Source organism: Paramormyrops kingsleyae, chromosome 1, assembly GCF_048594095.1.
Source record: "Paramormyrops kingsleyae isolate MSU_618 chromosome 1, PKINGS_0.4, whole genome shotgun sequence".
NCBI lineage: Eukaryota > Metazoa > Chordata > Actinopteri > Osteoglossiformes > Mormyridae > Paramormyrops > Paramormyrops kingsleyae.
In genome coordinates, this window is record NC_132797.1 from 22,067,310 (window position 1) to 22,091,250 (window position 23,941).

At 39.7% G+C, this 23,941-nt stretch overlaps 2 protein-coding genes across 10 annotated transcripts in view; both read right to left on the reverse strand.

Moving 5' to 3' along the window:
* prkdc (protein kinase, DNA-activated, catalytic subunit) overlaps positions 1 to 13,761 on the reverse strand; it is a 57,743-nt gene extending 43,982 nt beyond the window's left edge. Inside the window, exons 1-22 of one of the 2 annotated variants that reach the window (XM_023832800.2) lie at positions 13,347 to 13,761; positions 12,829 to 12,905; positions 12,646 to 12,750; positions 12,218 to 12,292; positions 12,025 to 12,133; positions 11,698 to 11,810; positions 11,481 to 11,580; positions 10,524 to 10,579; positions 9,674 to 9,704; positions 9,431 to 9,588; positions 7,896 to 8,042; positions 7,637 to 7,801; positions 6,248 to 6,416; positions 5,765 to 5,814; positions 5,489 to 5,614; positions 4,595 to 4,738; positions 4,321 to 4,451; positions 3,852 to 4,011; positions 3,682 to 3,759; positions 3,481 to 3,600; positions 2,476 to 2,635; positions 474 to 580 (exon numbers count right to left, since the gene is read on the reverse strand). In XM_023832800.2, coding sequence (XP_023688568.2) covers positions 474 to 580; positions 2,476 to 2,635; positions 3,481 to 3,600; positions 3,682 to 3,759; positions 3,852 to 4,011; positions 4,321 to 4,451; positions 4,595 to 4,738; positions 5,489 to 5,614; positions 5,765 to 5,814; positions 6,248 to 6,416; positions 7,637 to 7,801; positions 7,896 to 8,042; positions 9,431 to 9,588; positions 9,674 to 9,704; positions 10,524 to 10,579; positions 11,481 to 11,580; positions 11,698 to 11,810; positions 12,025 to 12,133; positions 12,218 to 12,292; positions 12,646 to 12,750; positions 12,829 to 12,905; positions 13,347 to 13,506 — 2,541 coding nt within the window. In that variant the 5' untranslated portion in view covers positions 13,507 to 13,761. Of the gene's footprint in view, positions 1 to 473; positions 581 to 2,475; positions 2,636 to 3,480; positions 3,601 to 3,681; positions 3,763 to 3,851; positions 4,012 to 4,320; positions 4,452 to 4,594; positions 4,739 to 5,488; positions 5,615 to 5,764; positions 5,815 to 6,247; positions 6,417 to 7,636; positions 7,802 to 7,895; positions 8,043 to 9,430; positions 9,589 to 9,673; positions 9,705 to 10,523; positions 10,580 to 11,480; positions 11,581 to 11,697; positions 11,811 to 12,024; positions 12,134 to 12,217; positions 12,293 to 12,645; positions 12,751 to 12,828; positions 12,906 to 13,346 lie in introns of both variants that reach the window. The other variant, XM_023832799.2, reaches the window with a different exon arrangement.
* Positions 13,762 to 16,421: 2,660 nt separating this feature from the next.
* The window catches only part of szt2 (SZT2 subunit of KICSTOR complex), a 61,485-nt gene continuing 53,965 nt past the window's right edge, over positions 16,422 to 23,941 (reverse strand). For 6 of the 8 annotated variants that reach the window (XM_023832797.2, XM_023832796.2, XM_023832791.2 and 3 more), the window contains 8 exons: positions 23,682 to 23,747; positions 19,793 to 20,006; positions 19,463 to 19,646; positions 19,237 to 19,359; positions 18,473 to 18,968; positions 17,811 to 17,924; positions 17,190 to 17,258; positions 16,422 to 16,965 (listed from right to left, as the gene is read on the reverse strand). In XM_023832797.2, coding sequence (XP_023688565.2) covers positions 16,819 to 16,965; positions 17,190 to 17,258; positions 17,811 to 17,924; positions 18,473 to 18,968; positions 19,237 to 19,359; positions 19,463 to 19,646; positions 19,793 to 20,006; positions 23,682 to 23,747 — 1,413 coding nt within the window. In that variant the 3' untranslated portion in view covers positions 16,422 to 16,818. The remainder of the gene's footprint in view (positions 16,966 to 17,189; positions 17,259 to 17,810; positions 17,925 to 18,472; positions 18,969 to 19,236; positions 19,360 to 19,462; positions 19,647 to 19,792; positions 20,007 to 23,681; positions 23,748 to 23,941) is intronic. The other 2 variants (XM_023832795.2, XM_023832798.2) reach the window with 1 other exon arrangement.

Here is a 23,941-nt window from a genome sequence, read left to right on the forward strand (position 1 = left end):
TTGCTTTATCTTTTATGTTACAAACATTTTCTCAACATTTGTTGATTAGACACAATATGATGTTTATGTAGCATGTGCTAAGTGCACTGCGATGCAAGGATACAGTGAAGTGTCTATATATTTGCCATTTTAAAAACAGCAATGTGGACAAAGAAATTTATGCAGGTGGGAGTTGAAATGTGCAACATTTTCATTCAATATACTCATCATTGGTAGCTAAAAGCAGAGGAAATTGGCCTGTTTTGAATTTTAGAAGTTTCATTATTTCAATATTGGAGTATTAGCCATCAGGACACGATGGTTGTATGGTTATGCATTGAATCATGACACTGGAATTGTGATAAGTGTATCATGGGCTAGTTGGCAATACCCAGGCCAATATCAAACTGAACACAGGACTGAATACACTATAACAATTATGTAAATGAACATAATCAAGTCTGCAGGCCACACTGGCAGCATGAAAACCTCACCAATGACAGGTGTCTGGACTTCTTCATCAACCTCATGAGGACTTTCCCATGTCCCTTTTCTTCCCCAGAAGACAGACACAACACCTCCCAGTTGTTTTCACCTTGATCTGAAATCAATAACTTCTGTTCAGGTTACATTTCCACAAGACTAAACCTACACTGAAAGCTTACAGAGTTCTTGACAGCTCTGCAGGGCTTTTATTTTGATATAACTCAATGACATCTAGCACCAACTCAAACGGATCAAAAGTTCTGATTATTCAGACACTTTGGCTATAAAAACGCAGGATACAACTCAGAAAATAAAGCAAGTTTCATGAAGAAAACATCCTCAGGTAAGATTTTCATTACACAAAATTATAAAAGTACAGACAAATAAACAAACAGCTACACTTAATGTCTTTAGATTGCGTTTAGATTGCAATATTGCAAGCCTTAAAAAGGCTAATTCCTTTAAGTGTTAAATGTATGTATAGTAACAAAGTACAACAATACAACAAATCTTTCTGAATAAATGACGTTATTGTAGCCTTCTCCTAGTTCCTGAGTGACAATAATAGGGAACATGAGACTGACATGACAAATCAATTGATCTGGCGGTTTGCAGTTTTGAAAGTCCTGAGCAAGACTGTGATAGGGAACCACAAGCTGTTAAGTGACACAGTTGACCTATGCCCTTGTCCTTGTCTATGGTGGTGAGCAGTGGCTAATTAACCTGTTATGTCCTAATACTTATTTATTTATTTGGTTGTTTGTTGATGTTTTAATGCATTGCACTTTGCATTTATGGACGCATTATTATTTGTGATTACATTGTGTTGCTTTTGTTGTTCTGTTTGTCTCTCTCTGCTCCCCTCTGTCAACAGGCAATGAAGGTAATTAGGGGAGGAGACTGGCCTATTTAGTAAGACCAATTCCGTGTTGCTCTGGTTGCCCTTATCCTGTAAGTAAAGTGTGCCGTAAGGTCACCATTTGTATTTTCTTTTTATTTTTCTTTCTTTGTTGTAAATAAGCCCTTCTGGAAGCTTTGTAAGGAGATGGGTGTCATTTTGTTTCAGCTTTACCTTTTACTCCTGTATTTGGTTAGTTGGGGAGTGAGGTTCTGTTGTTAATTTGTCTTTCTGTTTTTAAGGCAAGTTAGATCCCCTCCAAATAGTTAGTCTTGCTTGTTTTGTTATTTTGGCCTGAAATTTATGTTTTATGCTTCCTGTTCTTTGTAAATAAATAGCTGTCTTTACTAAAATCCTTATGTTCTCCCATTTTCTTATTACGGTGCCCTAACCCCTAGACTTAGAAAGAATAATAAAGGGCACCATAATAAACCAAAAGCAGCAAGTCAGAAGTGGGGGGTCACTAGGCTTGGGCGGTATCTATTTTTTCAGACAGTCAGATCTACTAGACATTTTACACTATATGATGGTATTAAAAATGTAAAAAAAATAAAAAATAAAAAACCTAAATCATGTAGACTACTGTAAAATACAGAATCAGTGAGAGCCTGAAGGGGCTCATCGGTGTGGAAGCTCGAAGGGAAAGAGGAGACAGCTCCTTGAAGAGTTAAAAAACCGCACCCTTTGTTCATTGACACCACTGTCACTGCCCGACCTATGGGCGCTTGCGCACTTGGTTTCATGCATATGAGATGCATATTCCAACACTGTACAGTGCATTCATGGAGCAGTTTGTTTTTGTGGCATTAACCTGTGCATGCATGTCATTCCCCCCTCCTTTTTTTAAATTAAGGCTCCAATCACCACTAATGTTGTGCACATCAATACATCACCTCAACATAGCATCTACTTATCAGTTTCACACAAAGTGAAGCCTTTGTTTTTTTTATAGTATTAAAAGTTATACCTTCGGGATTTCTAAATACTGGGGTGTATTGTAATACTGTCATACTGCCCAAGCCTAGATGCCTCCATAAGTGGCTACTGGGGCAACAATGAGATGAATGAAATACAAACAAAACAATGGTTGGTTTTATGTGACAATGTCTCACCATTTGAGCCTGATGTCTTGAGATAAGCATCCAAGCAAGGCAGGACATCCTTGTAATATGGTTGCATGTCATGCTGGGGGATGTTGGACGACCACTCCTCAAGGGCGTCAAGAGCTGCTGTCGCCAGAGGCGGGTGGCTCAAGCCCAGCTTAAATGCTGCCTGGGGTTTGACATTGAAACACAAACGCAAGTCAGTCTCTCCGTAATTTCATGGGTCACCTCTAAAACGTGGGAAATTTCTGTAAGTACTGTAAAAGTGCTTAGTATATAACAGTTATATATACACAAACATTCAAAACGTCAAAGATCCATTTCAATTTCAGCTACCACGTTCATTTAAATTTACATTTGATTTTTAAGACGGTTAAATGTTTTTAGGTTGTTTTTGTTATATACCTACCGTTTTCTTTATTCCACTTTTGTGTCGCTGTTTTTTATGTTTATGTTTTGTTTTAAACTTAGTGCTGCTTTTTCTTGGACATGGAAAAGAGACTGTCTCAATTTAACTACCCTACTTAAATAAAGGTTAAATAATTTTTTTTAAAATAAATAAAAAGGTTAAAATAAAGTTATATTAGGGCTTCAGTTCCAATGAAGTAAAACAATCACTGTTGTTTTCATGTCCATAGAAATATAAATTGCAATTCTGCTGTGTTTCCCCCTTTATGCTCTGCCTCAGCACACACATGGAACCTTGGGAAAACCAGACATCTAGCTCCTTGTTATTTAAAAATTTTAAATCCTTCAACATAGTGGGTGAGGAAATCTGACTGAAATTTTCACGAGCTCCGTAACTAGTTGCATGAATTTTAAATGCACTCCCCATGAGATTTCTTCCTACATGGATTTCCTTATAATTGCAGAATTCAATTCAATTCAACGCAATGCAATGCAACATTTCTGCTCAAAAAGTTAATAAATCCCATCACAGATTAATTCCACAATGTGGAACTGAAACTTAAAACTTTCCCATGGAGTACATCAAACCGCACCTATTATTCTCACCTGAAGTGCAGGAATATAGGCTTTGATGTCCAGAGAAACGATGTGATGGTCCAGCGAGAGGAGGAAGGTCAAACACGATGCTAAAAGCTCATCTTTGTACTGCTTCATTCGTACAGATACCTAGAAAGGCAACACATCGTTAATAGTAACATTGTACATTAATCATTTTGTCACAAATGTTATCTATAAACTAGACAGTACCTCCTTCCCAAACTTGGTGAAAAGCAGAAAGCAGGCATACTTCTCCAAGACTCCATGACTGGACTTTAACGCCACTACCTGCTATAAAAATATTGGAAAACAATTATTGGTATTTAATGTACAATTAAGTCTCACAAACTTGCAAATTAAGACAAATACCTGAAAAATACCTGGAAATACTTCAACCTCTTGGCTAATTTCATGCCAATGGAGAGGAGCTTATAAAAACCGCTGATGAGTGGAAATCGTGAGGACTGGAGGATTATCTCCTGGCCCATGGGGTAAACCCACTGTTGAAAGTACCCAGCATCTCTCTTCAGGAGCAGCTCACTGCAAAGACAGAGGAGGAGAAAGTGCAAGGTTGGGGAGTCTTGTGGCTCACTCAGCAGGTTAGGCCTCTGTGGCTGTGATCGGATGGTCGCCGGTTCAAATCCTGATCTTAGCGGAATAGTCAGAACTCCCTTGACTCCCAGAAAAATTCTCCCGAGGGGCTGGATTAGTGGCCTGATGCTTTGCTCTTTCCTATATGCCTTCATGTCTCAAATGATTCTCATCAAAGGCAAATAAAGGCATCAACATTTCATCAATAAGGGGGAGGGGGGTTACCCGCTCTAATTCTCATACTATGGAACACCTCACCTGCAGAAATCAGTCAGATTGATTAAGACCATAAAGTCATTTGGCTTGTTGGGCTGAAGATGAGCAGTAGGGTCAGAGGAGGGGATGACAGTGTCTTCAATATTCTCTCCTTGTTTCTGCACATCCATTGACTGGCATAAATAAGATTATGGCATAAAAAATCACAATCAACAAGCTAGAACACTGACAAGTTGAATAAAGCCGATTTATTATAACTGGGTTCTAATGGAAAAATGTCCTTAGTCCGATGTATTGTTTCGTTAAATGAACTCACCTCTGTCTCTGAATTCACTTTCTGCACTGAAAGGTCAAGCTTCTTAATGATTTTCAGCATTGATCGAACCAGCTCGTCGTACAGGTGGCGGTTTAGAGACTTAAGAACAGAGCGGTCCATGTCAAAAGTCACATTGACAGACTCCTAGAAAAAGACCATAGGACACTACTTTGATTTATGTTTTATTTTCTAATAAAAAGATGCTTTGTCTTCAGGGCCAAAGTGGGACTGCTTTTTCAAGCAGAACATACTAATTGAATTAGAATTGTTGAACATGGGGGGAAATATTTATTTCCATTTCACAAACAGCTGGCATCACGCCCCCCAGGTAATGTACACCACAGGCTGAGAACCACAGAATAAGCTATAGTGTTAACATAAAATTATTATTATATACCACACCAGGAATTCTCCAGATTCTCTGTTTTAGCCACTAATACATTGTTTGTCTTTAAAATGACTGAATTAAGCAGCCCTGGGGATTATACTGCCCTTAGCTAAAAATCTTTGCTAGAAAACTACACCCACAGTTCTTAATTCCATTAATTTATGCAGACAAATAGACTGACAACTCAGAAGGTTGCCAGTTTGAAACCCTGGCAGACTGACCCCCAAGCAAGGCCCTTAGCTGCAATTGCTGCAGGGGTGTCGGACACTGGCTGAGCATGCACTGTGACCCCAAAACTTGCTGTCATCTAAATATGCGTCCGTGTGTGTCGTGGAGAGCAGGATGGGATAAGCGAAAAGACAATTTCCCCAAGGGGATGAATAAAGCATCTTTTTTTTCTCTGTGCTCCGTAACTTAAATTCTGTGATTTTAAGCACAAAAGCAGTTATTCACCTTCAAAGACCAATAAAAGCCTAAAAGGATTTGAGAAATATGAACATTTATACCTTAATGTTCTCACAGTTCAGGAGGCCCCTGAAGAGATCCAGGTAATCGCGGTAGGAGGGAATCTCCCATTTCCCAGTGCGAACCGGAGGGGGCTCTAGGTCCCTGTCACTGCTCTTTGCTCCTGCCTGAAAGTCAAAGGTCTCTGAATATAGACGAAAGCACCATCAAACAGCGACACCAGCTTCGCTTTCTAACCAGGCGAATCACTTCAATACACATTATGAACATTAAAAAATGACTGAAGCTGTACAGCTCTGAGATGTATTTATTCTCACCTCATTCAAAAGGACGGGCTTAGAGCAGACACGGATCAAGCCTTGATGCACTGAAATACACAATTTAAACAAGCAAAATTTAGAACCTTTAACCATAAACAACATGAATTATTCATTTCCTACAGTTACACCTAGACTTATATTGCACTACAGACTGGTGTGAACTAAATTCCACTTCCTTTATAAGTAACTCTGACCACCAGAAACGGTCAGTTATTTAGCTAATGTCAAAACTTCAAAAAATAGACAATAACTAGTTTTGCCCTTATTCATTTCCAGTTATTCCTACATCATTGGTTCTACAAGTGGCCCCCAATAGATAGAAATATATAAAGCTTATATAGATTTCATGTTTATGTACTAATATATTACTGTAAGATACAATAAAATTAAGAGGGACAAGTGTAACTAAGGCACAGCACTTATTACTAAAATCCAAAAGTACACATAATGAGAATGAATCCGAGTATTACTGATACTTACTCACAGTACTCAGAAAGTTCCAGAGCACGGGACCCTTCCTTGCCATAGCCATAAAAATTTTGATGATGCAACAGGAGCAAGCTGACATCATCTTTGGGCTGTACTGCGGGAAGCAATCGATCTGTAAGACCAGTAGGTGTTCCAGGACCGGCGTGTACACCTCAGGAATCTAGGGAAGGGAACTCAACATCACTACACTTTCTCAGAAAAAAACCTAAATATAGGCGGTGTCTGACTAAATTTTACATTATTCTTAAAGCTAATATTGGATAGTTCAATATTTAATTTCATTCTAAACACAAAATTGAGCTTTCAAAACGTATATGTAATCTTAAACATTAACGTGCTGCACAAGGACAAAACTATCTTGCTGTCATTTTCAAAATCAAATCATTCACTTGGCAACCAGCTATATTCCACATTTTTCTACACACGATTAGTACTGTCTACCTCAGTAGCTATTTGCACATCCTCTCTCAAGGCACCACCTATTTACTGCATTTAATGTACATTTATGGTATCCTTTTGCCTTGCACTCTCTCGTCTCATACTACATTGCTGTTCTTTCCTTTATTGCACTGTTGTCCTATTGTCCCCTCTTGCACCTGTCCCCCCCCCCCCCTCCTGCAACGGTGGCACAAGAATTTCACTGTGTTCCTGGGAACGTGGCACAGTAAGAACTTGAAACTGCAGATAAGTTCAATAATGCACAGTAATACATAGCTTCAGCAGGTGTCGCATATTCTAGATCAGAGGTGGGCAATCTTATCCGCAAAGGGCCACTGTATATGTGGGTTTTCACTGCAACTCCCTAATTAAACTACTAATTAAAGGATTGATTGGCTGAAGAGTCCTCACACCTGGGTTTGAACAGCTGACCTAAAAGTTATCTTAAAAACCTACATACACACTGGCCCTTTGTGGATAAGATTGCCCACCCCTATTCTAGACGGTACCTTTTTCAACTATATAAAATATTACTGCACAATAAACAAGTGCTCCTTCTTAATCATGAAACTATCCAAACTATCTGACATTATATTTCATATGAAATCTAAAGTAGGATACATTCCTTTCCATTGTACAGCTATTTAATATGTCATTATTAACAAGATTATGGCATAAAGTAACAGCAAAGCTGAATTAAAGTTTTAAAAAGAAAAAAAGAGAGATAGCCCTGGGTTATAAATTCATTTATACATTTATTTAGTCAGCAGGTGTTTTTATCTAAATTCACATACAACTGAGGAAGCATTATCTGCCGGTTCCTGGAGCAACTGGGGTTAAGGGCTCAAGAGCCCAATGGTGACATCACTGTGCCACCCACAGGATTTGAACTGGCAACCTTCCAATCACAGGCACAGAGTTTGAACCCGATGAGCCACATACCGTATCCAAGTGGTAGAGGACACTAGCGAGAGAGTCCAGGAAGCTGGGCAGCTGGTAGATATTGTCAGCCTGTGTATCGGATTCAGTGAGGTACATCTGTTTGCACCGCTGGATCAACTCAGTATACATGAAATCCACATCCTGGGGACTCACCACTTTACAGGGCTACAAAATAACAATATTAAAATTAAAGACATGTGCCAACACCACAGAGTCTGAAATGAATTTAGTTATGGACATGAAATGGTTATAGACGTACAGCAGCGAATAGCCCATAACCACGAATGGCAATGGAGAGCTCCTTCTGAGAGGAATCCATGTTCTTGATGATGGCACAAAACTTTTGCATGAAGAATTTCAACTTGCTTTTGTGTAGCTCGACATTCTCAGTGACGAGGGAAGCTATCTGTTAAGGAAGTGTGCCAAACTTTCAGTCATGCATCGAATTTACATATTCACAAATACAGGCATTTAAAAAAAGAGGCATATATTACATAAAACACCCCTTTAGTCATACATTTAATCCATTCTTCCAAAAGTTTCATCCTAGATGTCAATTCAGTAAAATTTGCTCACAATTCTAATCTATAAACACAGTTTTACCTTTTAGCTTCCATATGAAATCAAATGCTACAATTTCACTAAATTAGTGATACTTCATTCATCCCCATGGGATAAGTAGCTCTAGTATTGTGACATGGTAGAGAACGGTCATTTTAGAATAAGAGAGTAGCAGACAAACCTGGTAGATAAATGTTTGAACTCTACTAATGTTTATGTATTGATTTATTATTTATGTTATACAGTGGTACCTCAGTTCTCGAACTCGAGAACTCTCGAAATTTCTTAAAAAAATTACCTAGAACTCGATCTGAATCTCAGAAGTCAAACCTTGAACACCGACCTAAGATAACTTGTACACGCGGGGAAATGAGTCACGCGGCACGTCTCTCAGCGGAAACAATGGGTAACGCTTCAGTCTCAGTCTTGCATTTGCTGTGATAGCATCGTGAATGTTTACACTAGCTGAATACATATATTTAGACAATAAAAATACATTTAGACAATGATAGACAGTAACAGTAATTATTATTACATAATAAAATACATTTAAAAATAAAGATTTCGTATTATTTTAATATTAATAATAAACCATTAATACATTTAATTATAATAATATTGTCGTGCCCAGTGGGGACGGAATGGAGACAAAGGCGCAGACGTCAGGGTATCGGGGAATACGGGGTTTAATTACAGGTAAGGTAGACAAAACGCAGACGGACAATACAATGACTGGGGAAACAAACTGAAATGCGGACTAAATACAAAGGAATAATGACAACCAGAAACAGCTGATCACACGGGGATTCCACACGAGGTTAACGAGGGGGTGTGACACACGGAAGGAGCGGACGATCGGGGCATGACATTGTTTTTTTTTTTTTTTTTTTTTTTTTTACTTTACATATTGTTTGGATACATTTATTTTCTTCAAAAATTACTGTTTTGATAAATGTGCTTAGATGTGTTTAGTACAGTATACGCTTTTCTTGTTTTGTCCAGTTCATTTTGTGTTTAAATGCAAAAAAAAAAAACATATTTTGGTGTAATTTTTTGGGGCGGGGAACCAATTAATTGGTTTTCCATTATTTCTTATGGGGAAAATTCGATCAGAACTCAAACTTTTTAGGATTCGATCCGGAGTTCTGAAGGGATTAAGTTTGAGTTCTGAGGTACCACTGTACTAAGTAACAGTGCCTACCGGAATGGGCAAAGAAGACATAATGAACTAACCTGTTTAAGGAACGATTCCAAAGCATAGTAACTTGTCTTTTTCATCTCAACATTTATGTGTCCGCACCACTTTGACATGACATCAAATACGGTCTTGTAATGGTCCATAAGGCAGCTGCTAAACTGAGAAGAATGCCTGGCGAACAATCTCAGCCCCGCTGTAATACAGTGATGCCAGCTCAATTAATATAAAACATTAGTTACATTCAATACGCGAGCGAGGGTAGATGACACTGTCCTTACCAAACGTGACGGCGTAACGCTTCATTTCAGTCTGTTCAAAGAGACAAACACATTAGCAACAGAAGCAAAGTTCAACCTATTACTTAAGAAAAGATTAAATTAAATATTGATCAGAAGAAATGGATTGATATTAAAGTATCTTTAAAACCAAAGTTTATAGTCACAAGTCATTGTCAGTTTGATCATTTCATGTCCAATTTCTGATTTTATTGCCTCTTTCTCTGTAAGCACATCCACTGGGGTTTATTTATTCATTTATTTATTTATATTATTGTATTTTTTATTCTATAGATGATATTATCCAAGGCAATTGTATTTATCTATCTACCTACGCATTGTGAAAGGAGGGTCAGAGTTTCTGGAGCAATTGGGGGTTAAGGGCCTTGCTAAAGGGCCCAATAGTGAAATAACTGTCAATGCTGGGACTTGAATCAGCAGTCGTCCTATCAGAGGCACAGAATTCTAACCTGCTGAGCCACACCCCGCCCTCATCCCAAACATTAAAAGATACATAAATGCGTCATGTTAGTATCCTGCAGTGGTTGTGTTAACTTTTCACTTGCAGCAGGGGTTTGCAGCCTCGCTCAAATCAGAAAATAGAGCCGAGCGAGGGCCCCCTCATCACCAACAAGTGATATTATAAATAATAAAGAACTCAGGCTTTTTTTTGCCCATAGGACAGATCCAGTATGACACAATGAATCAACGTGTTACTTTGACATTTGAAGCTTTGTGTTGTAATAAACTGGAGGAAAGAATTTTCTGAATATTTGAAAGCTAATAGCACAAGTGACAGAACACAGACCAAACTGTATATAACGTACAACTGTACAGTACAACACATTCTCACCTGTGGACTGATTGCCTTCAGGGCATAATCAAATATTTCCTTTGAAGTTTGTGGGTCTGAAGGGGGAAGAAGTTCCATATAAGTCATACAGCGGAATAATATCAATCAGCTCATTTGAAAGGTCAAGGATTCTGTAATTTATGAAGCCTATGAGATGCCTCCTATATATAAACTGAGGAGACACCAAAGCTCCCTAATGCACGTATTTCCATATAGAAACAATTGTTGATGCTCCAGGATTCATAAACAATGTATTTAAGAACAAATAGCTCATTTTGAGTTAAGCAGTCAAGCCAGCATCTTAGAAATTACCCTACTAGCTCTGCCATGCTATGATTTGGTGCTGACTGTCACACTTATGGTAAAGTACATGATATACTACAACATCTTTGTATTGTGCTGCCAACGGTTCTGGGATATTGCAACTGGTAAGCTCTGCTGCATTTTAATAATTGAATGCTATAGTTTGGATGCAAGCTAATAAAACCTGGTATACGTTTTGAAATCCATATTATCTACTGCCAGGAATCTGCATCAGTGGCCTCTCAGAACATGATCACAGCCCAGGGCCACCAATGCAATGAGCTGATCAAATCATTTCTCTTAGGAAAATTGCTACAATGTCTATTAAGGTAAGTTTATTTAATAAACAATCTGATAAATCTGCTCAGGCCTAAACATTTTCCTCAACAACATCCTCTCACGATAATACAGTTCCACTAACAATAAACAGAGTAGCATGACTTTTTATGAAACAGCAAACTGGACATTACCGTATAAAATACTTGTAAAAAGCGGGCATTAGAATTTTTTCCAAACTCACGCTTTTGCCAGGGTTAACATATGCCATGCTTAGTCCAACACTGACACCAACGTATGTAACCTGAGTATAAACACGGCATATTTGAAAACTACTCCAACAGCCTTTAGCCTTAAAGGGTGCAAGGAAACTCAAACCTTCATCCATGCATTTGGTAAAATGAACCATAAGTGAGGTTAGTCCTTTTAAGCATCCAGCAACAATAGGCAACTTGGGCTCCTTTGTCAAAGAAGTCATCTGAAAAATAATTTTAAGATAAAAACTTTCAAAAATGTAATAGTTCAAAATAAACATAGTATACATATTAATGTGGGTGTGCTGCCATTTTATCAATTAAAATAATCACAACCGTACCTGAGCTTTAAGCTCTCCCAGGCAGGCTTTAAACAGCTTCTCAGAATTATTTATCATTTCAGCAGGTTGCACCTCACCAAGTGCTCCCAACAGCTCATAGATGTTACCATGAACTGTAACAAAAGCAGGAAAAAAACATAAAATCATGAGGTCTCCAGCACTGGAGCAAAAGGAAACATCGGGGGCCTTCAGATAAGTTAGAAGTAAGCATAATAATCTGGAGGCATAAACTCTTAAACATTTTTTTAAAAAACACCACAAAAATTATTTCGGCAATGAGGTATATATGCTTAATTTCTATAGTATTATATACCATATATAACATACCAGTGTCAGGTAGTTTACTTCTTTGACCAAGTTCTCCATAGAACTTGTTGAATATTTCGGCAACTTTAAAGTCATGAGCTACAGCAGAATCCTTTGTCACGAACAACACCTTTAAAGTAGAGACAATATGCATATAAGCAATTGTTCAGGCCAAAAAAAATTACATTTAAAACAAACTGAAATATAAAATGACCTTTATAAGAAGCTCCAGGGCTGCTATTCTGCTTTTTGCAGTTTTGTCCTTTGTATAGACAAGGAGGCACATATCCTGAAAACACAGGGATTAAAAAAAAAGAAAACAGGGATTATAAAACAGAACGCACCTTACTTTCACATCTAGAGAGGGACAGAGAATACAATACACTTGGGATATACACACTTTATAGAAGCCCCCTGTCCAAACTACATATAAACAAACTCATAATAATAAAACTAATGTCCCCGATCCTAATGCATTGACGCACTCAGGTTATTTTGTTGTTCTTTTTCAAATTCCATACTGTGAAAACATTTGCACAAAAGACACAAAGCAACATTAACTAAAACATTTCAGTGGAAATTTGGTGACAAGAGGCACCTTGGTGCCATTGAATACAGCTACAGCTGAATGTAGGTGTATACCTTGATATCAACAGCATGGTTCTTCTCCCACCCTTTACACTCAGAAGATAACTTCTGAAGAAGCTTTTCCAAGAGGCTAAGGATCTCCAGTCTAGCATCTCGGAGCTGCAGAGCACAGGACTGTTAGAGCACGTAGTTTATTTACTTTATCACACTTATTACTGCGGATCGCCCCTATCTTACTTCATCATGGCTGATGGACTTTCGGATAAAGCTGAGCAGTCCCTCTTCCTTCGAAAACAGCAGAGACGTCTGGAAAACTTAATAATGAGGACAGATCTGGATCATTCATTAATTCTTTTTATTCAGCAGGCGCTTTTGTCAAAAGCGACGTACAAGTGAGGCAAATAGCACATTACACACATAGGTGCTGTCACTGAGCCGATGAGGCGTAAGTGCAGCTAGGCTGAGCTTCCAGTGAATGCGCCGTTTTAAAAATCAGGATGCAGGTGCAGTTATAACTGATAAGACATGGTAATAAGTCAAGCACAGGCTATCTGCCAAAGAATACCAACGATGCATTTTACGTAAAGAAAATCATGAGAAATCCACCCGTCTTCTCAGTAGGTCTGAATGTAAAACGCTGCATGATTCACGGGGTTACAATCTGCTTTGCAGCTTTATACAGTACATAAACTTTGGGACTAAAGTAAACTAAGGTATTGTACCACTAATAGGCTGACTGAGTAATTAAAACCCACCGAAATCGCTCTCCCTCTTCGGTATCAAGCACTCTTGCCCCAAGTCGCCGATTATATCGTGACACTGAAGTGCAGCATATCTGATTTCTGAGTCACTGAGAAATGAATGGAGTTTCAGCAGGTAGTCTTGAATTTCACCAATACCACGGCCAGACGCCATAGCTACATTACTACTTCAATCGGTGCTCTACTGCTAGCTTCAGCGTACTACTGCTACTAGTACTGCTATGAGCTTCCGGGTGAACTTTTCAAAATAAGAGCCAATGATGTTTAACAGTTTAAAATTAATCAAATAGTGCAATAGTATCATCTGCGTGATACCTAATTGTTCGTAAATCAAATATGCGACCCTGATTACATTCAGATTTTCAGGCTATATTTTCAATGACGATGCTTCAGTATTAACTCAGGATTGCCTACTTTGGTCAGGTGGCTGGAGTGAGATCTTCAATTAAAGACAAGTCTGCACAAACAAAATTTTATTACTTTACAACTAGGTTTATATTAGATTTATAATGGAATAATATAGACTTGCGGGGCGGGGTTAGCACTATTGCCTCACACCTCTGGGACCTGGGTGCAAGTGTCCACCAGGTGAGTGGAGTTCGCATGTTCTCCCCGTGTCATCATGATGTTATCTCCGGTTTCTCCTCACCCCAAGTCCCAAAATTAGAAACATGTCCAGGCTAAACGGAATTAATAAATTGCCCATAGGTGTACATGTGTGAGTGCCCTGCGATCGCTTGGCGCCCCATCCTGGGTTTGCTCCGTGCCTTGCGCGCACAGTCTCTGGGATAGGCTCAGGACTCCTGCGACCCTGAATAGGATAAGCGGTTTTGGAAAACGGATGCATAATATAGATTTGCCTTAAGGTTTCTTACGGGAGAGTCTGAAAAAGTGAGTGTCACGCCAAATGTTTGAGAGCTGGTAACAACGGTTTCACCTATTTCTATTTGCGGAATGTGTGTACTTAGTTTGTAAGAAAAGGACCTCGACCTTAAACATAGTATTACTGCACTCCGTACACTTGGGGCAATATGCCAGAGGTGTTAAATGACGCGATTTTCATTTTAATCCAGGGTTGTCAACTTTCGTCAGCTGGCTGTCGTGAGATTTTCAGTTCGAAACAAATCTGCACCTCACATTAGTGTTACATACACGTTAATTGCCTTGTAAATAGTCAATAGGATTTGTAAACGGCCCCGACGCTTTCGATTTAGCTCATTTTAGGTTTATAATGGAATAATATAGATTTGCCTTTGAATTTGTAGCGTGAGACTGAAAGCGTGAGTGTCACGCCAGATGAGTGACAGTTGGCAAACCCGTTAACCCCAATTTCCTGGTCTAACTATTCCCCTTAGAATTGTTTTTATTTGGTAAATCTGGAGTGCGGCAAGTCAATGGGTCTCACACAGAACAAGATATTGAAAGGCGTGGGGAGTTTAAGTGACTGAAGGCGCACATACAGCAAGGAACAATGGACATTAAATTCAGCGGGTACTATTCACCGTAAAAAAGAAAAAAAAACACAAGCGCCCGCGCGCGAGGACTAGACAAAAAGACCCCTATTCCCCTAACACCAGGGACAGTGCCAAAATAAAAGCCAGGACACGAAACCCGCTCCAAAACACTCCAAGTAGTAGACCCAATACTACACTCACAAGATATGAATTTATAAAGTTCATATAAATATATCTGGATGCAGTGGCACATTTCTAATGAGGACAATCACACGTCCAACACTATGGGCCAATGAGATACAAAAATGAATTTAATCTAATAGTGGACCTGGAGAACTTGGAGAAAACCTACATGAACACAAGCAGAACAGGACACAGCACCCCAATCCTGGACCAGAGATGTGAGGAAGCAGGGCCACCCATTGCATAAACCATGCCACCAAATGTGTATATGTACATTACCATTTAAATAATGTGAAACATTTAAAGGAGAGTTTATTTGCATTTAAGTACAAACCTTATTTTAACAAATGTAAACAGAGTGGGACACTCCAATCCCTCTTCATTTCAAACAGAGGATTGGAATTTAATACAGAACATCCAGAAGAATTTCCCTATCATAAGTATCAGGGTTGCCTGCTCTCATGCATCTGGCATGACATTCACTCTTTCAGACTCACACACTCATGCATGAAATCTTACGGCAAATCTATATTATTCCATTATAAACCTAAAATTATATACAGTACACCAACAGTGTTGGGGTAGTTTACATTCCCTATACAGACAATTTACAAGGTAATACAACTGTTACATACATGTATGCACCTACAATGCGTTTGCATGTGTGTGCAAACTTCTCTCGAATTGAAAGTCTCACTCCAGCCAGCTGGCCAAAGTTGGCATCCCTAAAGTATACTCACTCATGTGACCTGCGTGGTTAATACACTCCTAACCAGCAGTGGGACTAATACACTGGTAATTAAATGAGCTGTTTTATGGATGAGCATAATGGCAGGCTTTAGTACAGTTTCTTTACTCATCAGACACTTATCCAAAGTGACGTACAATTGTAAGAGGGGTCAAACAGTTCCTGAAGCAACTGTGTTCATGGATCCAACAGTGAAATCACTCTACCAACCCCAAGAGTTCGCCCGATGACCTTCTGATCACAGGTTCAGTGTCCTAACCTGCTGATTCACGACCACCCACTACTGAAATCTCACTCTTGAACCATTTTACTTGTAATGAAAAATTAGATTTTGTTTCAGGTCATGTCCAGATAGCTCAGTTTCCTGGTTGCAATGAGTCTAACAGCCCTGGGGAAGTCAGTTTCCCTTACCTTTGTGTTGAAAACACCAGAATACAAAGCTACACAGGCTGTGAATACAAACCCAGCAGTGTTTTTCTGTTGGTCTCTAGCATCAAATGATTTTAGCATTAAACACTGGATACAGTCCAGTCACAGTACTGATGACACATTTTAGTGATCCTTCTCCTGGCACCCAAGGGTGAAATGCACATCATTTTACTCCCTGTAAACTTCTGCCAACCATTAAGCAATTTTAAACCTATCCAGCACATTTCATTTTGTAAAAAAAAGTACAGATCCTAATTCTTTAAACTGTAATTTTAATTGTCTTTTCTATAATTCATTCATTCAAGTTCAATATTACACATCTTTCATTAAATTATAAAACAGTGCAGGCACTTTTTGGATGAAGACACACTAGTGTACAAATGCAGTCCGTTCGATGTAAATGAAATCACTGCAAATGAATGTGTCTGAACTTGGGGTCTCTTTGCTCCAAGCCCCATGTGGAAGCAGTTCTAGGCATAAGTGCAAACTTGCATTCATGACCGGCACTCTGATTGACCAGAATGGCGTCATCAAGTAATCCTTCATGTAGGATCAGGGCTGTACAGCATGCTCTACAGATGAGTATGCGGGAAATGTGAGTTCGTAACACTGCAAGACTCGTGACAGGGAAAGGGGGTTATAAAGCTTAGGGCTAAAGTAGACCAGTCCAGAGGTTGAAGCAGGCTGTGTTAATGACCGACTCCAGGTGATGGTACATGGAGACAAGCTGGGGTGGAGGGCTACTGCTGCCGCCCTGTTGGTGGGAAGGTAACGGTTCTCTGAAAACCACTTTAAGACTCTGGAAAAGAGCAGTAAAATGGTCTGTCAGTGATTGTGAGAATTTCAATTCATCCATCCAATTTGTGGCAAATCATTACATCATGTATACAAAATATTAAACGGAAGGAAAAAGGAAAAGATGCCAGAAGGCAAAATAAGGGAGGGGGGGGCAGAAAACCACCTTCTTAAACCAGTGATATTTTCATCGTTTGATACAGATGTTAGTGATAATTTAGTACTCACTGTTTTTCCTGCTTGAGTGTCAAGAAAGACAAGAACAAAGCAGTCCGTGAATTTCTGATTGAGGACAGCCTTAGTGAGGAAAAAGGGCAACGAGTAAACAAATACCCCCAGGCGAATTTACGAGACAAACACACATCAGACACTGACGTAATCCAAGAAAGCAAGTTAACTAGACCTATAAGACATCCATTCAATTAAAAAAACATTTTTATTATAGCCCATAATTAAGTTACGCATCTTATTATTGTTTTAATAATTATTTTTTAAAAGAATATATTTTCAGTTCCTGCTTATATAGTCATACATGCGTTGTACGCTGTAAACTAACATCCATCCAAACTTCCATCTTTCAATCACTTCTACTTTTATAAACAATATAAAAGATAAATAATAAATGAGTATAAATGCATGCAAAAACAATGCATCAATTGCTTTAAATATTGTTTTTGAGTAAAAGTAAAATATATTAAAAGATAAAAACCTAAAAACTGGTGGCTTGATTTCAGGGCTAAATCACTTGGGATTACATCCAGCATTCACAGTAGATCATTAAGACCAGTACAGAGAAACCATTCCCTGCAGGGAAGGGTGGCTGTTAAGTGCCTTAACAGGTCTTCCTACCAGGTAATGGATCCCACTGTCATCCACAAAGTGCCGGCAGCTCTGTGGGAACCGTGATAGCAGCACCTTGATTAGGCTTTGATACCAGGCCGGGCTCATGGTCAGGAAGCAATCCTGGGATAAGACACGTGTGAGCGTTACCAGAACACCATTCATACAGTAAAACTCTAGAGCCAAACTAACAAAGTATCATCAAAGTAGCACCAGAGTAATAAAGGTTGAAGAACAGCGGTTTATTACTTGAGGGACATGTGCCTATTCATGGGCTTTTGGATCCAGGCATACAGAACACCAGGCACATAAGCCATTTAAGGGAGAAAAATTCTACAGAACAGTTGTAGTCAATCTGTGGTACGCGAGAAGATCATGATGATCTGCTATTGTGATTCAGGTAACTGATTTTATACTTGGCCACTTTGGTTTGATCCAAAGTAGTACTTGATCCAAAAAAGTTTGAGAATCACTACTACAGAATATTCTACTCAACAAGTACAAACGTGAAAGTCAGTTAGCTCAGACTGTGCTTCTGTAATTATGGTCACTAAGGAGGTTTTAGAGCAGAGTCAGGTCTCAGTGTCAGGTTTGTTACCCATGGCAAAAGCTGTATTTATCAGATGTAAAGTCAGTATTGTGCTGGGTTTCTCTATTTCATCATGACCTACCAGCTGCGGGTCGATGTCCCCTATGGAGCGACTGTGCACGGCATTGAGCAGTTCCTCCAGTTCATGGAACGTCAGCTTGCTCAGTTTGAGCTTATCTAAGGCAAGGTGCTCCCCATGGAAGAGACGCCTCCAAAGATTGTCTCTCCGGCAGTGCCCCATGGCCTGCTGCACACAAGTCTGGATCTGCCGTCGGGCAAAGTTCACCTCCGAGTTCAGCAGCGGAAAGACTGGGGAGGAGCAGAAAAGCACCGGGGTCGCCCCGCCACCTTGGGGCCTGGACAGGTAGCATCTTCCATCTTCGCTGGTGGCAGCCTCCTCCCATAGGTCCAGTTTGTCGTCCTCGGTCCTGCCCATCTCCAGCTGCTCCTGTGTTACCTTCCCCCCCAGGTCGCCAAGCTCCCGGTGGATCTGCGGGAGCTTCTTGAAGCGCTGCATGTCAGCCGTCAGGCGAGGGAAGAGCTCACGCTGGCTGGTCATGATCACGTAGTAGCGCAGTCTACACATACAACAAGGAAACAGAGAGAGCCAGCTGGTCACAATCTTGTAGAGCAGTCAACACATACAACATGAAAACAGAGGGACAGCTGGTCATGACCATATGGCAGGGCGGTCTACACATACAACATGAAATGAGAGGGGGGAGGCTAGTCACGATGTAGTAGGGTGGTCTACACTTATAACAGGGAAACAAAGAGGTAGCCAAATTAGGATCATGTAGTACTGTGATCTGCATATAAAACATGCCTCTCAGTCTGGGGTGGTACCTTAGACAATGTCTCTCCCCCTCTGACTGTTCTTCAAATGGTGCAGCATTATGACACACCAGAAGGGACACATCAAAGTCATCATGGTGACGCAAGCCTTCTGTATCCTTGTAAGAACCAGAGCTGAAAAGTATCAACAAAAGCTCTGACAACAGAAAACCAAAAACAACACTCATCAAGACAGCGTATAGAGTGCAAAAACACAGTCACTGTTCCTGTGCCATACCTGTTCCATAGTGCCACGAGTGCGTACTCATGCAAATCAGCATTTGGTGTCCCCTTTTTATTGTCTGTAGTTATTGCAGTCTTTGACATACGTAATGGCTTCATATCGTAGGTGCCGGCATGGTCGGTAATGTAGTTGTAGAGCTGGTGAGCCGTTATCATGCCCGTGGAAATCGAGAAGCTTCCTGTTGGATTGACAGTCCCCAACAACTTAGCATCTACTGTGTCATATTAGCAGTTTCAGCCACAGTTCAACAGTCAGTGAACCTACTGTGAACTTACTGCAAGAGCAGAGCATAGATTAGTGTGGGGAAGTATTGGGAATACTGACCTTGGAAGACGTGATTTCGACCAAATTTAGGAATGTCAGGATGATGGGCCATGAAGTCCTCCAGGAAGCTACTGAGCTGATAGCCTTGCCGCAAGGTCATGTGACAGCCTACCAAATACTGGTGCACCACCCGCAGGTGGAAGTCATAGCTAAAAGAGTGCACATGCATCAAGTCCCGCACCTTATCGCACTCCTCTGTGAAGAGCATGGAGAGCTGCAAGACAGACAAAGGTAGAGTCAACATTCAAGGGTCCCTCAGTCTATAACCACAGCCTATACCTCTTGGATTGTATTGCACAGATCTACCCAAATCCTTTACCCAGTAACCATTTACCTTTTAGTGTTACTCCCTAACCAATTTTTCCCTTCATTCTCTTTTTGGCAAGGCTTTCACTTAAACCTCAGTACCATAAAGGACGGCTACATAACAAGACACTGCACCAGAGCATGCGAGCAGAGCGGAGCAATGAGAATTTCAGCTCATCACTCATGGAGCAGTACGCTCCCCCGCTCACAGTCGCTCCGGTCAGTTTTCATCATGCTAACATGAAATCGCTCACGCTCATTCGAAAAAAGAAAACAAATCTGTATTGTATTTTAATGTGATCTTAAATTGTAGCCTGGCTAACTGAGCAAGCAAATCTACATTCAAGCAGAAATTATTAATTTCAAGATGTGAGCATATGACGCTCGAGTTTTTTTTTTCCCAAATTTGCCGCTCCGCGCTCGCTCACGCTCCAGCCAAAATCCTTCCACTCCGGCTCCCGCTCCTGCTCCGCTCACACGCTCTGGGCTGCACTAATCAAGCTGAATTGTACTTCACAAAATGGTCTGCACTTGATCTGAAAACCCTCCATTTCCCTACAGTGAAGAGTTGCACAAATTTCATAAAACACTCAATCACAGCACATTGCATTCCCATAAGAAGTTTGTTATCAGTGTCATATTAAATCAAGTTTAAAACCATTTCAGTAGCTGGAAGCATTCAGAGCAAAGAATATATTCTATTGCTGGATGCGATTAATGCATCTGCTTTTGGCAAAGGGTCCACTGTAGATGTTGTACCTGTTTGCTGTGGCAAGCTGCAGAAGCACCCCCCCCCCCCCAAAAAAAAAGACAGCAGACAGCACCCCCCCCCCCCCCAAAGCAGCAGACAGCTGTTATTTTCATAATCATGCTCTGAGAGGGAAGCACTGTATTGCTACCACAGGAATATGGACTTGGAATGACAGAATGCTGGATTGTCTATAAGTAAGACCTGCAAACACAGGAATGCTTCATTGTCCTGTGTATTATTGATGGCTGTCAGGCATAAGGCACATCTAGCAAATTTGGGATTTGAACAAAGCATTTATAGTGATGCTGATCATTTTTTTAAGGACAGGTTTGAGAAACATGCTCCCTCTGGATATATAATCTTATACTGAGCTGTGAAACCTAGTTCTGCATGTTTCTTGCTTAGAGACAGACTGTTCGAATATTTCTCAGTAAGACCACATAAGAATGTATCTTCTTCACAAATAATTTAAACGTCTATTAACTTGACTATAAAACCCGAAAAGGGAGGGATGAATTTTAAGTAATCTTAAATCAGTAAGAAAATCAACAGAAAACTTCAAAAATGAACAACTTCTTATACCCTGTAACAACACATTATGTAATAATACTGCACCATACTTGATAAAATGCAACAAATTATTACTTTTTTTATGTAATAACACTTGCACTTTGTAATAACTGGTCACATTTTGTAAGATAATATGTAATAAATTTCCCTGCATTTCGTAAACAAATTATTACAGATTGCGATGGTTATTAAATGCGGGACTTCACTTTTTAATGATGAAAATGCAATACTGTGCATTATGTAATAAACAACCAAAATGGATGTCTTCATTGACTCTTTGTCATGTCATTACATAATGTGCTGGTATTATACAATGTGGTGTTAAACACTCTTCTGAAAATCCCAAACCATGGTGAATCTAAAGGGGAAAGTTAATGTTATCTGTACTCTATAGACGCACCTGTTAATTGAATGCAACTAGCAGATTCTACCCAAAGACTTTAAACTTCTGGCCCAAACAGTAAGTGTTTCTTCGCTCTTAAAGGAACCTCATGTAAAATATATGACTTGTCATTTTCATGTCTTATTGAAAAAAACAATACATGTTTTCCCAAGTGTGTAAACTCTACTGATACAGTGTGATTATAGGGTTACTGGGGAATGACCAGTCTGCTGCCAGCTGTCCCCAACTCAATGGTCCTGCAAATTCTCACAGAGAATGCAAATTCAGAGTGAACAGATGTGGAAACGGGAAGCATCGGTAAAGGTTCTGTCGCCTGTCACAGAGCTGACTGCCAAAGGTCACACTGCCACAGAAGAGCAGTAAATGACCATCCAGCATGACAAAGAGTAACTGGATTCTTGAAGAACCCAAAGTTCCCACCACATGATGCTCAACGGGGAATTTTTAAGATCACCTGCAGTCAATCTATATTTAACACTTTGAATTCAGCTCATTTAAGATCCAGCCTGGGCTCTGGGTCCCACCTGCAGTTGTCCCCTCCACTGCAAGTGTGGCATAAGAATTTCACTGCGTTTCTCAGAACAGATGTGACAAAACAAACATGAAACAAACTGAACCGAAACAGAAGCATCCGCAGCCTGTCAGCAGCACTTTCTAACCATCACCGGGTTCATCCTCTGGACCCAGAGCACAAAACTCTTTTGACTGAACGGCGCATTGAACAGCACAATTGGAGGAGATACCAGGGACAAGAGCAGCGCTTGCTGACAGTACATCTGTAATCGTGATGACTGTTTATCAATAAACACATACATATGGTTTTGTGATTATGTGCTGAAACATCAGGGTTATTTTTATGTTAATCATATTTTATACATGTGTTTAGTAGATATACTTTAACTAGCATTCTCAAAATTACTAATTATGCTTAACCAATTTATACAGATTTATTTGTTTATTTTCTGAGGCTAGTTATACACAAACATTTAACCGACTAACCAGAAAATGAAGCAAAAATGAGTAACTGCTTCACAACACAGAAAGACACAAATATCCCTGTCTCACACAAAAGTGTTGGATGCAAATATAAATATTTTGGTTATGTTGATAACAAATATTCTGAAGTAAATAAACTACTTAGAAGCCCAACATGAAAAATTAGACCAATAAATGCTGTAGCACCTCCTCTCAAATAGCAATCAAAATCCTCTAAGGTCACATTCAGAAATCTCACAGCTCCTTAGTGATACATACCAAATAAAGTAACTATACACAGGATAATGCATGAAAATCAGGCTAGCTGCAATTTCTGCAATCCCATTTTTATTTATTTTATGGTCTTTAACAAGTCTGTTTTTTTTATTATTTAAACTGTTTTTCAGTCATGCAGTTCAAAAATCATTTAGGATTAGACGTTTCACAGTTTTTTTTTTTGTATCTAAAATAAATCCAAAAACTGAAAAGGTTAGAATTAAAAGCATGCTGGGATTTTTAACAAAAAATGACCATGCATAATATTATGTAGCCATACGTAATGCATAAATCTACGGATGCATAAATCTGATAGAGAAAATAAACCAAGAACAAAAAACTCCCCAATCTGTGGGCTTGAACAAGAGAATCAACAGGAGCAGTATGCTTCCCAGTCAAGGGTCTCGGGGGCTTGAAAATGTGATCCTGGCCCCAATGTTTATGAAACACCGATTCATTTAAGCCAATCAAGTCAATCAAGAGCTCCAAGCAGATTTGGACCCGAGGACAGAAAGGGAAAGGATGTTGACAGGGAAGCAGGAAAAATGATGGTGTGGGCAGAGCCAATGCAAAGGAGATTAGCCCATACTGGCAGTGCTGGGACATACCGCAGAGTCAGAGACTGAAGAGGTCTCGGTGTACGACTTGCTACGAGGTTTGGTGAGGAGAGAGGCCTGATGGAGAGAGCAGATGAGATGGGACATGGCACAGAAAGACATTGCGGTATGAGCACGCGGGGGGAGGGGGCTGACGTGAGTTGAACACAATGTACAGACAGACACAAACACATTAGATAGAGACAAACAAAAGTGAGCATACAAGTGAGTGGTGAGGAAGCATAAATTCATACATTTTATTATTTGTAGTT